The 16,078-nt window shown below is 22.3% G+C and overlaps 1 protein-coding gene and 1 non-coding gene across 6 annotated transcripts in view; one reads left to right on the top strand and one right to left on the bottom strand.

The window, feature by feature from the left end:
- The window catches only part of LOC117171649 (molybdenum cofactor sulfurase), a 53,605-nt gene extending 45,293 nt beyond the window's left edge, over nt 1-8,312 (bottom strand). For 3 of the 5 annotated variants that reach the window (XM_033359150.1, XM_033359149.1, XM_033359146.1), the window contains exon 1: nt 7,706-8,312. In XM_033359150.1, the coding sequence (XP_033215041.1) occupies nt 7,706-7,793 (88 nt within the window). In that variant the 5' untranslated portion in view covers nt 7,794-8,312. The remainder of the gene's footprint in view (nt 1-7,705) is intronic. The other 2 variants (XM_033359147.1, XM_033359148.1) reach the window with 2 other exon arrangements.
- Nucleotides 8,313-14,940: 6,628 nt separating this feature from the next.
- Nucleotides 14,941-15,022, top strand: Trnas-gcu. Its single transcript has one exon. It is a non-coding gene; the product is annotated as a tRNA-Ser (tRNA).
- The last annotated feature ends 1,056 nt before the right edge of the window (nt 15,023-16,078 follow it).

Below are 16,078 nucleotides of genomic sequence, written 5' to 3'. Positions count from 1 at the left end.
ATTCCCTAACTTCCAGACCTGAAATTTTATGCTTTAGAATGGTTCCATTCGATGTCCAAAGATACTCAAAAAAGTTTCATCACCCTATCTCATCCGGAACACACCGTTTTCAACCCCCAAAATATTGAAAAATCGAAAAAAAATTCACTATAATCCAGACCTAAAATGGTATGTATCAGAATTATTCCATCTGATATCCAAAGACAATAGAAAAAAGTTTTATTACCCTATCACATCCGGAACACCCCGTTTTTAACCCCCAAAATATTGAAAAATCGAAAGAAAATTCCAAAAAATTCCCTAAAATCCAGACCTAAAATTTTATGCTGCAGAATGGGTCCATCTGATGTCCAAATGTTACACTTTCTTGACTGTAAACTTTGGAAAAAATAAATATATTCACAATTAATTAATTTCAACTGAAATAACAAATTTTCAACAACAACAAACATACTTTTTAACCGAGTAGTTTAACTTTTAAAGAAGTAGTTGAATTTTTTAAATTTAAGAAACTTAGATTAAAATCCAAATTAAAAATCCTATTTATCGTCTAACAATCAAATTGATTCAAATTCCTGTAAAAAAAAAAACAATCCTATTGTAATCAGAAAAAAAAAGAAATAATAATCCAAAAATTAATATTAATAAATTAATAGTCCGAAGACTATTATCTTTTTTTCAGATTACAATAGGATTTTTTTGTTTTTTTTGTTCATTGTAGTCTAAAGCTGGTCGTAGGATTCTTGTTTTTTTTTTAACAAGAGTTTGCATCAATTCAATTTTTAAATCAAAAAAATGAATTCTCAACGAAAAATCTAATAATTGATATTTTAATCTTGAAATATTTTGTTTTTAGATAAAAAAAATATTACAATGTATCAAAACACAAAAACATTTTCAACAAAATAGTTTAAGGGACGACCAAAAATATGTGTTTTTAAATAAGAAGATTAATTTTCTGCCAAAAAGATGAATTTTCAATTAAATAGTTACATTTTCAACCAAATCGATGAGCTTTTAACTAAAATGATGAATTATCAACCAACCAAGTAAATTTTTAATCAAATTGTTTAACTTGTGACCAAGTATTCGAATTTTTCAATAAATTTGTTGCATCTTTAGCCATAGAGATGAATTTCCAACTAAATTAATCATTCTTCAACAACAAAAATTACTTTCTAACAAAATAGTATAACATTAAACCAAAAAAGATGAATTTTCAACGAAAAATTGAATAGATGATATGCCAACGAACAAATATTTTAATATTAAATAAAAAAAAAACATTCAAATTTAAATAAAGATTAGAAATTTTAAATAAACTACTTAATTTTTAAGTTCAAAAATTAATTTTCAAATAAAAATTTTCCAATAAAATAATTCCCTTTTCAGTTTAAAAAATAATTTTAAACCAAGAAAAAGGGGGGTTGAACGAGATAATTAAATTATTAACAAAAAATAACTAATATTTAAGAAAATAAATAAAGAATTTCAACCACATAGTTGAATTTTCAACTAAAAAGATCAATTTTCATAAAAACAGAAAAACGAATTTTAAAAAAATTACTTAAAGTTTCAACGAAAAGAGAAGAACTTTCAATAAAATACATGGATTTTTAACCAAATAGTTCATTTTTAAACTAAAAGAGGCAAATTTTTATCCAGAAACGAAGAAGTTAAATTTCTAGTTAATCAATTTTTAAGTGAAAAAAAAAAAATTTTCGACACAAAAAAAATATAATTTTCAAAAAAATAGTTACATTTTCAACTAAAATACATGAATCTTCAACTAAAAAATATACACTGTTAATCAAAAATTAAATAGTATAGTTTTTAACAAAAATCTAATGTTAAAACTTATTGAATATTGTTTAACTTGTAACCAAGTATTCGAATTTTCAACTAAAAAATATGAATTGTGAATGAAAAATGTAATACTTGATATTTTAATCCAAACATATTTTTATGACAGGTAAAAAAACCCGTTGCATCTTTCAAAGAAAAACCGTATTTTTAACAAAATAGTCGAATTCTCAACCAGAAAGATAAAATTAATTAATTATTTTATATTGAATAAGTGAATTTACATTGAATAAGTGAATTTTTAACAAAATTGTTTAACTTTTAACCAAATATTCGAATTTTCAAACAAAAAAGATGAATTGTCAACTAAAAATCTAATAGCTTATATTTCAATCTAAAACTACTTTGCTTTCAGATAAAAAAAAGTTAAATTCATCAAGGAAAAACAAATCTTTCAACAAAATAGTTGAATTATCGACCAAAAAGATAGATTTTTAAGCAAGAGTATTAGTTTTCTGTCAAAAAATTGAATTTTCAACTAAGGCAATGAGTTTTTAACTAAAATGATAAATTTTCAACCAACCAAGTCATTTTTCTTTACAAAATTGGTCCAATTTTAACCAAGTTTTCGAATTTTCAACAAAAAATGATGAATTATCAACGAAAAATCTAATAGCTGATATTTTAATCTATCAATACTTTGCTTTTAGAAAATAAACAGTTGAAATCATGAAAGAAAAACCGATTTTTTTTTAAATAGTGAATTCATCAAAGATAAAAAAAATATTAACAAATAGTAGAATTATTGACCAAAAAGAGGAATTTTCAAACAAGAGGATTAATTTTCTATAAAAACAACGAAATTTCAACAAAATTGTTACATTTTCAATAAAAAAGGTGATTTTTTAACTAAAATTATGTAGTTTCAACCAAGTTATTTTTCTTTACAAAATTGTTAAACTTTTAACGAAGTTTTGGAACTTTCATCGAATAAATATGAATTCTCAACTAAAAATCTAATAGCTGATATTTTAATCTAACAATACTTTGCTTTTAGAAAATAAACAGTTGAAATCATGAAAGAAAAAACGATTTTTTTTTAAATAGTTGAATTCATCAAAGATAAAAAAATATTAACAAATAGTAGAATTATTGACCAAAAAGAGGAATTTTCAAACAAGAGGATTAATTTTCTGTAAAAACGACGAAATATCAACAAAATTGTTACATTTTCAATAAAAAAAGATGAGGTTTTAACTAAAATTATGAATTTTCAACCAATTAAGTCATTTTTTTACAAAATTGTTTAACTATTACCTAAGTTTTCGAATTTTTAACTGAAAAAAATAAATTCTCAACCAAAAAGATAAAATTAATTATTTATTTTAAGTTATATGACTGAATTTTTTACAAAATTGTTTAACTATTAACTAAGTTTTCGAATTTTTAACTGAAAAAAATAAATTCTCAACCAAAAAGATAAAATTAATTATTTATTTTAAGTTATATGAGTGAATTTTTTCAAAATTGTTTAACTTTTAACCAAATTTTCAACCAAAAAGGGTGAATTTTTAACTGAAAATCTGATAGCTCGTATTTCAATATAAAAATAGTTTGCTTTCAGATAAAAAAAAAACTAGTTGAATTCATCAAATAAAAACGAATATTTCAACAAAATAGTTTGAATTCTCAACCAAAAAGATTAATTTTTAAGCAAAAATATTAATTTTCTGTCAAAATGACGAATTTTCAACGAAATAGTTACATTTTCAACCAAAGCGATGAGTTTTGAACTCAAATGATGAATTTTCAACCAACCAAGTAATTTTTCTTTACAAAATTGGTCAACTTTTAACCAAGTTTTCGAATTTTTTAACAAAAAGTGATTACTTATTAACGAAAAATCTAATAGTTGATATTTTAATCTTACAATACTTTGCTTTTTGAAAATAAACAGTTGAAATAATCAAAGAAAAAACGAATTTTTTAACAAAATAGTTGAATTCATCAAAGATAAAAAGAAATATTAACAAAATTGTAAAGTTATTGACCAAAAAGATGAATTTTCAAACAAGAGGATTAATTTTCTATAAAAAAGACAAAATTTAAACAAAATTGTTGCATTTTCAATAAAAAAAATTATGTTTTAACGAAAATTATGAATTTTCAACCAACCAACTCATTTTTTCTATATAAAATTGTTTAACTATTAACTAAGTATTCGAATTTTTAACTGAAAAAGATAAATTCTCAACGAGAAATGTAATAGAAGATATTTTAATCCTAAAACTTTTTTATTTTAGGTAAAAAAAGCTGAATTTACCAAAGAAAAAACGTATTTTCCACAAAATATTTGAATTCTCCACGAAAAAGATGAATTTCGGAAAAAGAAAAATAATTTTCTGCCAAAAAGATCAAATTTACAACAAAAATTGTGACACTTTCAACCAAATTTGAATTTTTAAATAACATGGTAAATTTTCTACCGAATAAATTTTTAACCAAAAATATAATAGTTAATATTAAAACTTAAACATATATTTTTTTAAATCCCAAAGGGTTTTATTCTCTCAGAAATACTATTTTTCAACAAAGTAATTGAATCCTTAACCGAACAAGATTATAATTAAAAAAAAAAGTTGCAATTTTAATTTTAAAAAATGGAATTTCTACCAAAAAAATGAAGTTTTAAACAGAAAAGACCATTTTTTAAACAAAAAACATTTTAGTTAGGAAATAAGAAAAAATTTAGGTAAATTATAATTTGAAGGAATAAATCATGTTTAATACTAAATACAAGTTTCTAATAATATATATATTTTTTATTTTCTTTGTTTACTTTCTTCATAATTATATAAATATAATTTTATTAGTAATCCTGAGAAAAATATAAAAAATTTCAAGATTTCAGATATGTCGCAAAATATCTAAAAAATTTCTAAACAATGTTTTTCTTATTTTGAAGGATTTTACGTTTTAAAATATTTTTAAACATTCTTTTGAAATTCATTTTTTTTGGTGTAAAGTTTCGCTTAAAATATTATCATGAAACTTTAAAAAAAAATCATTATCTGGAAACCTTTCCAAATCTTTAATAAGCTTCACAATTTTATTTGGAAACCTTCGAAATTCTCATTTTTTTAAGTTTTTAAAAATAACTTTAAATTTTGTAATATTTTTCAATTTTTTTTAAATTTCGAAATACCTCTTAAAATGATTCGAATTTTTTCATAAAATTTTGAAAAAATATCGCAAAATCTAAACAAATTGCCTTAAATCTTTTTTTATCTTTTGAAATCTTTTGAAATATTCTCCTAAAGTAAATTTTGTAAAATGAAAAATTATTTAAAATTTTGCCAGAAATCTTAATAAAATTTTTTCATTCTCTTGAAAACCTTTCCAAATTATTTGAAACTTTCTAAATTTTTTAATTTTCAAAAATCTACACTTTGTTTTAAATTTGTTGAAATCTTTTTTAATTTAATATTATTTCTGTATTTTTAAAAACTTCTAAATATCTTTGAAACTTATTCGAATTTTTTTTAAAGTTTTATAATCTTGCAAAATTTTGCTTTAGAATCTTCTACATTCTTTTCCGAAATTTCCAGAAATTATATGAAATATTTGTAAATATTTTTTTTCAATTAAATTAAAGTTAAAAAAACAATTTAAATTTTCCCTAAAATCTTTAGAAGGCAATCTTAAAACATGTAAATTTTATTTAAAGTTTAAAATTTTGTGATATATTTTCAAATATTTTAGAATCTTTTCCAAATTTCTAGAAATTTAAAATATCGTTTGAAATGTTTTTTCGTTTTAAATGAAAATAATTTTTAATACAAAAAATTTTTGAATAACTATTTTTTTATTTTCATTTGTTTGTTTGTTTTTAAGGATATATAAATAAAATTGTATCAACTGTTGAGAAAATTCAAAGATTTTTGAAAATTTTAGATATAGCAACCCAAAATCTCAACAAAAAATGTATTCTTGAAATAAAAAGTTAAATTTTACCAGAAAAAAATATGAATTTAAATAAAAAACAGTTAATATAATTCAAAAAATTTCAGTTGCAATTTTTATTTTAAAATGGAATGTTTTACAATAGAGGCGTTTTTTCTACAAAAGTAATTTTTTTTATTTAATATTATATATAATTTATTTATACGCTTACCAAAAATTTTAATAATAGATATTATAAATTATTAAAATTAATCAAATATTAAAAAAAATGAATTTTCAAGAAAATAGTTATATTTTTCAATAAAAAAATATCAAAGCATTTAGAAAATTTCTAAACAATTTTTTTCTTATTTTCCAGATTTAAAACATATAAAATTCTTAAATATATTTTTAACTGGATCGAATTATTCCTAAAATTGTCTTAAAAATCTTCCGAATTCATTGTTCACAATTTCGGTAATTTTTTGTGTTTTAAAATCTTTTTAAATATTCTTTTAAAATTATTTTAAAAAATAAAGAATCAGTTTAAATATTCCTAAGGATCTTAAGCAAAATTGTTCATTATCTTAAAATCTTTAAAACTCTTTAAAACACTTCCAAATATAATTGAGGAATCTAAAAACATACATTTTAATTTTTATTAAAATATTTTCAAATTTTACATTATTTTTGGAATTTTATAAAAACTTCGAGATATCTTTTTAAATAATTTGAATTTTCCATAAAATTTGGAATAAATTTTGTTTCAAAATCTTCAAAAATTTACACTAAGTTTTTTTCAAATATTTTCAAATTTTTGAAAGTTTATAAAAACTTCTGGATATCTTTTAAAATTATTATAATTTTGCCTAATATTGCGAATATAGTAATTTCATCAACATTAAAAAATTGACTAAAAATATTCCAGATTCCTTTCTGACAATTTTAGAAATCTTTCGGAATATTTTGAGATCTACTGAAATAAATTTTGTAAAATACAAAATCATTCAAAATTTTGCGAAAATCCTGATAAAAATTTGTTATTCTCTTTAAAATTTTCCAAAATTCTTAAGAAACTTCTAAATCTTTTGTTTCAAATTTTCAAAAATATAAATTTTGTTGAAATATCTTGTATGTTTTCAAATCTTCGAAATATTTGTTAAACCTATTCGAATCTTTTTCAAAATTTTGAAATCTTGCAAAATTAAAAAATTTTCTTTGATCTTCCTTATTCTTTTCTAAAATTTCAGGAAATTATTCGAAATTTTAAAAATATTTTCTTAAAATTAAGTTTCCAATATTATAAATCCTTGAAAAGCTTAATAATTTCATTTAAAAATTTTTTTAAATCTAGATTTTGTTAAAAAATTTTTAAAAGGTTTTCAAAACTAAGAAACATATTTATAAACAATTCCTAACCAACTTTATTGCCCTGCAAAAATTAAAAAACTTAAAAGCTTGCATATTCCTTTTCGACATATTCTAAAATCTCCAAAGGTTGAAATTAATCATTTAAAATAAAACCTAATTCAATAGACAATTTTCCCAGAAATCTTATTATACTGTTAATTTTAATTATTTCGAGACATTAAAAAAATGTTCTCTTTTATCATCAATGTTTATAAACATTGACAAATAATTTTTATCATCAAACAGAATTCATCATTTAGAAATTGAGATTTAGAAAGTTCGAGAAAATTTAAAAAAAAACTGAAAACAGCAACTAAAAGTAACATTTACGCACTAAGCATCCAATTAGGTAATAAACAACGAGTGCGAGATTTTCGGTAATTTCGTTCCACCTATTTTTTTCAGAACAGGATAAAAAAAAGACATTTTAAATTGTAATTTAATTTTCATGTCAAACTTGTACTTAAATTTTCACAATAACAAGTCTGGGATACACTATGTGCTTTTATAATCATAGAAAAATAAATCAAACTTTAATAAATAAACGTACCTTTTAGACGAGAAAATTCTTGCTCCAAAAATTGCACGGTTTCTTGATTGTAAACTTCGGAGTACGACAGGAGGTGATTTACATCCATAATGGATCACGTTCACTGGATATCTAATCGTAACCACATGTTGTGTAATAACATCATGTTATTTCTCAAGTGATCAGTAATTGGGAATAACAAATTAAAAATCTATTTCCTCATCACTGACCTTCCTGACAAACAAAATATAAACAGTCCTCACGAATTTTCAGAACAACTTCAAAACGATTTTTTTCCCGTTGATTCTCGTACTGAGAGCATTTCCGAACATATAAAATGTTTTTTCTCAGGGCCTTCACTTCTACGAGACTGAAGAAACTCCATTTATCTTTCTCAAATCGTTCAAATTAAGGAAATTAAGACACATACGAGGAAACTAGAAAAGTAGAGGTTATGTTCCCAATCGTGTATGATTTAAATCATTTAAATACAGATATCGTAACCAAAAATGGTGAATATTGTTAGAGAAATCAGGAAAAATTTCACTGATTTCAATCATTTTATTGTTGAAAATTCCTTTGCAAAATTTACGCGAAATGTAACAAAAATGTCAGAACCGGTCTTTCAACAGCTAGTGCTCCCCAATCTTGGAAACTTTTTAAAATGCGCTTGCTTTGCGTCTATAACCCTATTGGCCACTTATAGCGCGCTGACTTTGAATTATATAAATATTCAGGTTTAATATTTATAATAAATAATGATTTATAAATGCCCAAATAAAATTTTCTTAATCCTAAAATAAGATTTTATAGTAGCGGATACAAAAAATTAGATTTTAATGGAAAAGAGGTTATGAATTCTGAGTTCTGAGAAATAAATATTATAAAATATATAAGATTGTATTGTTGAAAATTTAACTATTCCTTTTTTTGAATATTAAATCTCTTTTATTTGAAAAATCAACCATTTGATTCAAAATTGATTCATGTTTTTTCTTACGAATTGCCAAACTGAAAACTAAAGTATATTTTAAAATTTTCAGTATCAATTTTTTAAACTGAAAATTGGTCTTTTTGATGAAACATTCTTCTTTTTTGATAAATAATTTTTGGTTTTATGATAATTCATCTATTTTGGTGAAAATTTTGGTTGAAACATGTAATTTTTTAGTTGAAAATTCATCGATGTGGTTGAAAATTCGTCTTTTTTTGTAAAATATTATTCCTCTTGTTTGAAAGTTATTGAAAAATTACCGATTTTATTTCAAATTATTTTTTTTTAATTAGTTTTTGAAACTAAATATTTATATATTCCATTTTTTACAGAGAATTTTTTTTAGTTGAAAATAAAAGCATTTTGCTGAAACTTGTTTTTTTTGTTGTTAAAAATGATTGCTTTAACTGAAAATTAGAATATTTCGTTTTTTGGTTAAAAATTTTTCTTTTTTGGTTAAAAATGTATTTTTTTTTAGTTGCTAGTTTATATTTTTTGCTACAATATTATTCTCCTTGTTTGAAATTCTGCGGATTTTGTTAAAATTTCTTTTTTTTTATACAATTTTTCAACTAAACATATTTAGTTGGAAATTGAACTATTTTGTCAATCATTCGTCTTTATAAGTTGAAAATTTATTTTTTTAGCTGAAAATTCTTTTTTTTTTAATCATTTGTTTGAAAATTCATATTTTTGGTAAAAATGGAAATATTTGGTTAAAACTTGTTTTTTTTTTTGTAGTTAAAGATTCATAATTTAAGTTGAACGATTCCATTTCGTTTGGTTGAAAATTCATTTGATTTGATTTTTATATATTTTTATATCAGTAAAGAAAAAATTATAAAATATATACAATTTATATGCATTCTTTCGCATTTTATAATAAGTTTCCATCTAAATTAAAAGAATTTTTTTTAAACTCCATTTTCAATTGCGCGTCAAGTGCGAGAAATCAATCGATTGCGCCAAATCAACAATTTTTTACAGCGTATAATATTTGCAAAGTTCATATAAATATTGAGAATTATTTACAATTAATATTTTCGATAAAAAACGGATTTTTTTCGTTATATTTATAACTTTCAAATTCTATATTGTGATCAAAGAATTATTTTAATTCCATAATGATTGTTTATTGTGAAGAATTAACAATTTAACACTTAAATTCTAAATTAAAATTAAAAACAAAAAATTTTTTTATTAAATTAAGTTTTTAATTTTAACTCAAATTTTAATTTAACAAAACAAAAGAATAATATAACAATTTTAACAATTTTTTGCAAAACTGCAATTCAGATAAATATATAATTATTTAATAAATAATTAAATAAAATTATTTTAAACATTGTTATGAACAACTCGGTAAACAAAATTGGTATCTGTTTCATTCGCATTATTTAAATATAGTGGACCTATATTTTGAACATGAAATAGAAAAAAATGTTAACGTTAATTTGGTCAAAGTTAAACGTCAATTGATAATTATGAATAAACATTTTATAAACAAATACGAAATCAAGCTATTTTACAATGGTTACGTTTATTTTTTAAGCAAAAAGAACTATAATAACTACACCGATGTTCCTTTAATGAAATACTTTGAAGTTAAACCTTAATTTTATATTGTTTAAACAAATTTAATAACAAATAAATTATCTGGCCATTTTCCAATTGGAAAAATTTCGCTTTTTCAGCAGAATCAACTGCTTCAAGCCAAAACTTCTAATCCAATTTACAATTTTTTTTTATTTAAAAGACAGTTTTTAATAAAGATCTTATGAACAAATACGAAATCAAGTGATTTTACAATAGTTAAATTCTGTTTCTTTATCAGACAGCACATGGAATACAATTTTGTATTATTTGAACAATTTTAATAAACAAACGCAATTTTTTGATGATAGACAACAATTGTAAATTATTCGAACAGCTTTAATAAACACATTTCGATCATTTTTAAGCAGGTTAGTTTCGTTTTTTTTTAGCAAAGTAAACTGCTTATATGTTGCTAAAGCCAATTGCTGCGATACTTTGAGTTAAACATAAATTGTTTATTGAATTGTTCATTAGTAAAGTGAAAAGTATTGTGTAAAAATAATTATTATTACGCAACAATTGACAATTTTTATATTTGACAACATGCAAGCAGTTATTTCTGTTGAAAAAAACGAATGTCTTTACCGTCAAATATCCAAGTAATGCATTTGTTTAAATAATAATTTATAATTGTGATCTAACTTCAAAGTATCAAAGCAAAAATGTTATCGACAAGATATTTTTAGTTGATTCTGCAAAAAACAATTTATATCCGGAATTGGCCAAATAACGCATTTTTTAATTAAAATTGTTTAAACAAAACACAGTTATTGTCAATCTAACTTTAAAGTATCACAGCAGGAAACTTTAGCAACATTATAAGCAGTTTATTCGACTGAAAATACGAATTTTACTCAAGACAAATCGCAAAATGCAAATTATTCCATAATTTTTTCTGCAATAGTGTTCTTTATCAAACATTTATTTCTTCCATTTTTTTATAAATAAACAAATAATATTTGTTAATTTTTTCATCATATTATGATGAAAAAATTGTCATTTATTTCATTTGACATTCCAGGTGCTCGTCAATAATGGGGAAATTGTTGCAATCCCGTACGTTTCATGAAGTAAAATTAGTTAAAATTGTTTGATCATAATATAATAAACAAAATCCTTATGAACAAATTAATTGTTAAAGGTATGTTTTCTATCATTTCCAATAATTCTATGTTTTTTGAAGCTATATTTCAATACATTTGTATGAAGACAATATTATAATAGAGAACATTTATCTTAAAATTATTCTTGTTAAAGTTATAAACAAATTTAATAAACAAATGCATTGTTCGGGCATTTGGCGACAGAAAAAATCGTTTTTTTAATGCCAGTCCTTTTAAATAGGAACTTCATAAAAATATCAGGAATATTCTTAATAAGTGCATTTATTTATTAATTTTTGTAAACCAAAATTAATAAATAAATTCATTATTTGGGCACTTGGCGACGGAAAAATTCCGTTTTTTACCATGTTAGTCCTTTTAATTTAAGAGTCCATAGAAATTGCGTTACCAGTCATACATAGTTCATAAAGTGTATTATTTTTTTAAATAAATTTAATACAAAAATTCATTATCTGGACATTTATCAAAAAAATTAGATTTTTTTTTTTAATTTAACAAACAAATACATATGTTGCGAATTTGTCAACAATAAAATTGAACATTACAAAAATATATTTCCGTTGACAAATGCCTGAATAATTAATTTTTAAACTAAATTTTGTTTTAAAAAACATACAATATTAATTAGTTAATTAACAGTGTAACTGAAATTATCGTAAAGTTCCCAATTAAAAGGACTGATATCGAGGGAAAAAATAATTTTTACGTCTAGGAATGCCCGAATAATCCATTTGTTTATTTCATTTGTTTAGAAAAACATGAAATTTATCAACTTATTATGCATTTTGCTTAAATTATTACGAAGTTCCTATTTAAAACGATAAGCATTGAAAAGGCCTAATTTTTTAAAGCAAAAATGCCTAAATAATGCATTAATTAATTAACTTTGTTTTAAAAAAATCATACAATTTATTAACTAATCCTGAATTTTGCTGAAAATATCATTAAGTTACCAATTTTAAAAACTTTGATTAAAAAGACGAACTTTTCCGTCTGCAAATGCCCAAATAATGATTTTTTAAATTAAATTTGTTTAAAAAAATCATACAATTTATTGACTAATCTTGAATTTTACTGAAACTATCATGAAGCTGCCAATTAAAAGGACTTTTATATAAAAAAATGAATTTTTCCGACGACAAATGCCCGATTAATGCATTTGTCTATTAAATTTGTTTATAATATTAACAAGAATAATCATAAGAGAAATTTTGTCCATTATAATATTTTTTTCGTCTAAATTTCTTCCAAAATAATTTTAAAAAAACGTAAACTTATCAAAAATGATAGAAAACACACTTTGTACAAATAATTTGTTTATAACAAAATTTTCTGTTTATTATATTCTGATGGAAAATTTTTAACTAATATTACTTCATAAAAATGGCGATTGCAAAAATTTTCTTATTATTGACGAGCACCGTGAACGTCAAATAGATGAATGGACATTTATTTCCTCATGTTTATTTATTTATGAAAAAATCGAAAAATTAAATAAAAATCAGGCATAGACAACTCTCTTAAAATATTTATTCGTTTTCGTTTTTTTTTTTCAATTCTGAAATACATATAGAATTAATCAATAACTATCAAGAAAAATTGGTCTATCAGCTTCGCAATTGTTTAAAAATGTATTTAATTTGTTCTAAACAAATACGTGACTAAAAGTATATTCATGGTTGTTATTTTAGAACTAAATTTTATAACTCAACTTTATAAAAAAATATCCGCAGCAGGTATTAATGATGAAATAAGTCTAATTTTTTCTATTAAATGGTTAAAAAATTATACGAAAATTTCAATTATCAGATTCGGTCATCAAATAACAATTGGCAATTGTTTAAACAAATTTAATTAACAAATGCACTACCTGGCTATTTTCAGAAGTCAAAATTTACTTTTCAAAGTAATAAAGTATAAATAACTTTTTGTGGACTTTTAAGCACCTTACAAGGCCATCAACAATGTCCATTGTTTAAAACAATGGTTTAAACAATTCTTTATTATCTTAAGCATTAAAAAAAATTGCGTTTTTTAAGGTATATAAGCAGCCTATTGTTTAGCAATGGCTCTGTGGCATCGGTGAATAAAAATTGATAATTGTTTAAAAAAAAGAATTAACAAATGCAATTTCAGGCTAATTCTAAAAGTAAAAACTGGCGTTTTTAACATAAACAACTGCTATTAACTCATTTTTAAACTTTTTTAAAAACCTTGATAACCATATATTATTGTTATTGTGATTAGTCATTTTATAGAAAAAAAATTATTAACGTTTACGTTATTTTTAAGTTTTTAATTATGTACAAAAAAAACGAAATTGTTTGTTTACAAATGTATGAGAGGACGAGAATTTGTCTATAATATTATTAATAAGAATAAATACAGTGGTTCGTTAATTCGTTTTCTAGGTTGACAAAAGAAGTTTAAAAGTTAATTCAGTTTTTACCTTTATAAATAGCTAAAAAATGAATTTTTTTATTAAGTTTGTGCAAACAAAAAATATTGTTGTTCACTATGAAAATTTTTGATTTGCATACAACTTCTATAAAGATTTAGAAATTATAGTTTTAACACTTCACTACTTAGAAAAAACCAAGTTTTTATCTCTAAAATGGCCAGACAGTGCACTTGTTAATTAACATTATTTAAACAATAATCTGTTGTTATTGCATGAATAAATCTGATAATTAAGTGACGTCTTTGTCTAATTTTTGGCTGATGAAGTAGAAAAAACTGGATTGATTTCATCATAAATACCTGCTATAAATAATTGCTTATAAAATTTGTTTATAAAATAATAAATTCTTTATTATCTTCCATGAATTCAATTAAAACCGTTTTTTTAAATATATAAATTCTTCAAACTTAGTACAAATCAATTGACGAATCACTACCAATCCCCATGAATCTATTTTCACTCATTTGTTTATAACATATTCAATACATTAAAAAAAATTACCCATATTTTAGAAAACTTTTCTGGATGGTTGCTTTATTGATTTAATCCAAGTATTTGTCAAAAACCGGTACTCTTCTGAAAAAATTTGGTATCCATTTTTGTTATTAAATAAAAAATAAATAAAAAATAAATAAAAAAACCTCTTAGAAATCTTTTACGATAGATTTATTCCGGATTTTATTAGATTTAATTTTTAAAAAAAGTTCATATCGATTGGGAAATTGCTTCTGAATATCAAATTGTCTACAGGCATTTTTGTCCCAATATGCGCATGCGCAGCATGACCGTGAATTTATATATACATATTTTTTAATACCAATAAAACTTGAATTATTTTTTTCAAATTAATTCTTCAAAATATTGTTGTAAGGTTTTTTTTTACAAAAAATATACGTGTGTATCCACGAATAGAACGACTAGAAGAAAATTTCAGAGGAAATTTATAGGCGTAGGCTTTAGTTTTTACAGTATTTTTTAATTTTTTAATCATAAAAATATAATTTTATATCATAAATGACATTTTAATTGAACATTTTGACACAATTTTATATAGGGATATTCCAAATACGGAATACAACCTGACGAGGTGGCCGAGTGGTTAAGGCGTTGGACTGCTAATCCAATGTGCTCTGCACGCGTGGGTTCGAATCCCATCCTCGTCGAATTTTTTTGTTTTCTTTTTAACATATTTTTTTCAATTACACTAGAACGTTGTGCACGCTAGGCTCTCCCTAATTAACTCTTTCGTTAGAATAATCCCAATTTACAGCATTTGAAATGGATTTTACATAAATATTTATTACAGAAAAAAAAACTAATAGAAATGCTATTGAAAATTTAGAAGCTTTTTAATAATTTTGAGATTAATTTTTTTTTTAAGATTTCTGGAAACAATTTAAATGGTTAATGTTTAATTTTGAAAGAATAATTTTAAGTCAAGAGAATTAAAAATATATATTTCTAAGATTCATGAGAAAATTTTGAATAATTTTTTTCTTAATGAAATCTAAGAGCAAATTGGAAAAGATTACAATTTAAAGAAATTATTTCCTAAACTTGGAATTTTTTAAACGATTCAAGGATAACAAAAACTTATAAGATATTTTAAGAATTTTGTGAGGTTTTAAGAAAATGAACACAATTCTTTAGATTGCTAGGAAAACTTAAAATGATTTTTGATTTTGAGAATGAATTTAAAAAGAATATTTCAAAAGATTTCTAAAATTCTCAAAGAATCTGAAAATTTTTAATAGCATTATTTTAATTTTGCCGAATTAAAAAAAAAACCAATACCTTCTCATTAGGATGGGAATGTAAGAAATCAGGAAACATATGAATAAATTAAAAATATTAGAAGGCTTAACAATTTTCGAAGGATTAAAAAGAAGAATTTTCTTTAAGTTTATGGGAAAATTTTTTATGCCTTTTTATTTTGGAAAATTAACATTAAGTGAAAATTGAAAAAGATTTTTAAACTTTTTAAAGATTTCCAAAAATGATTTTTTTTAAGATTCAAAACCAAAACTTTAGCAGCTTTAAAAGAATTTTGAAAGGATTTAAGTAATTAAAAAAATGTGCTTAAAGTTCCGAGAAAAATTTGAAAGATTTTGAGACAGTTTTTTATATTTTGAATTATTTTTCCAAATTTTAAAAAGGCTCGACTGTATAATAAAAAATAACAATTTAATCGTCTAGATTCTTTTTTGGCACATCTTTTT

This window comes from Belonocnema kinseyi, chromosome 4 (genome assembly GCF_010883055.1).
Source record: "Belonocnema kinseyi isolate 2016_QV_RU_SX_M_011 chromosome 4, B_treatae_v1, whole genome shotgun sequence".
Classification (NCBI taxonomy): domain Eukaryota; kingdom Metazoa; phylum Arthropoda; class Insecta; order Hymenoptera; family Cynipidae; genus Belonocnema; species Belonocnema kinseyi.
The sequence above is the reverse complement of the archived record's forward strand: the minus strand, read 5'-3'. Positions and strand labels throughout refer to the sequence as shown.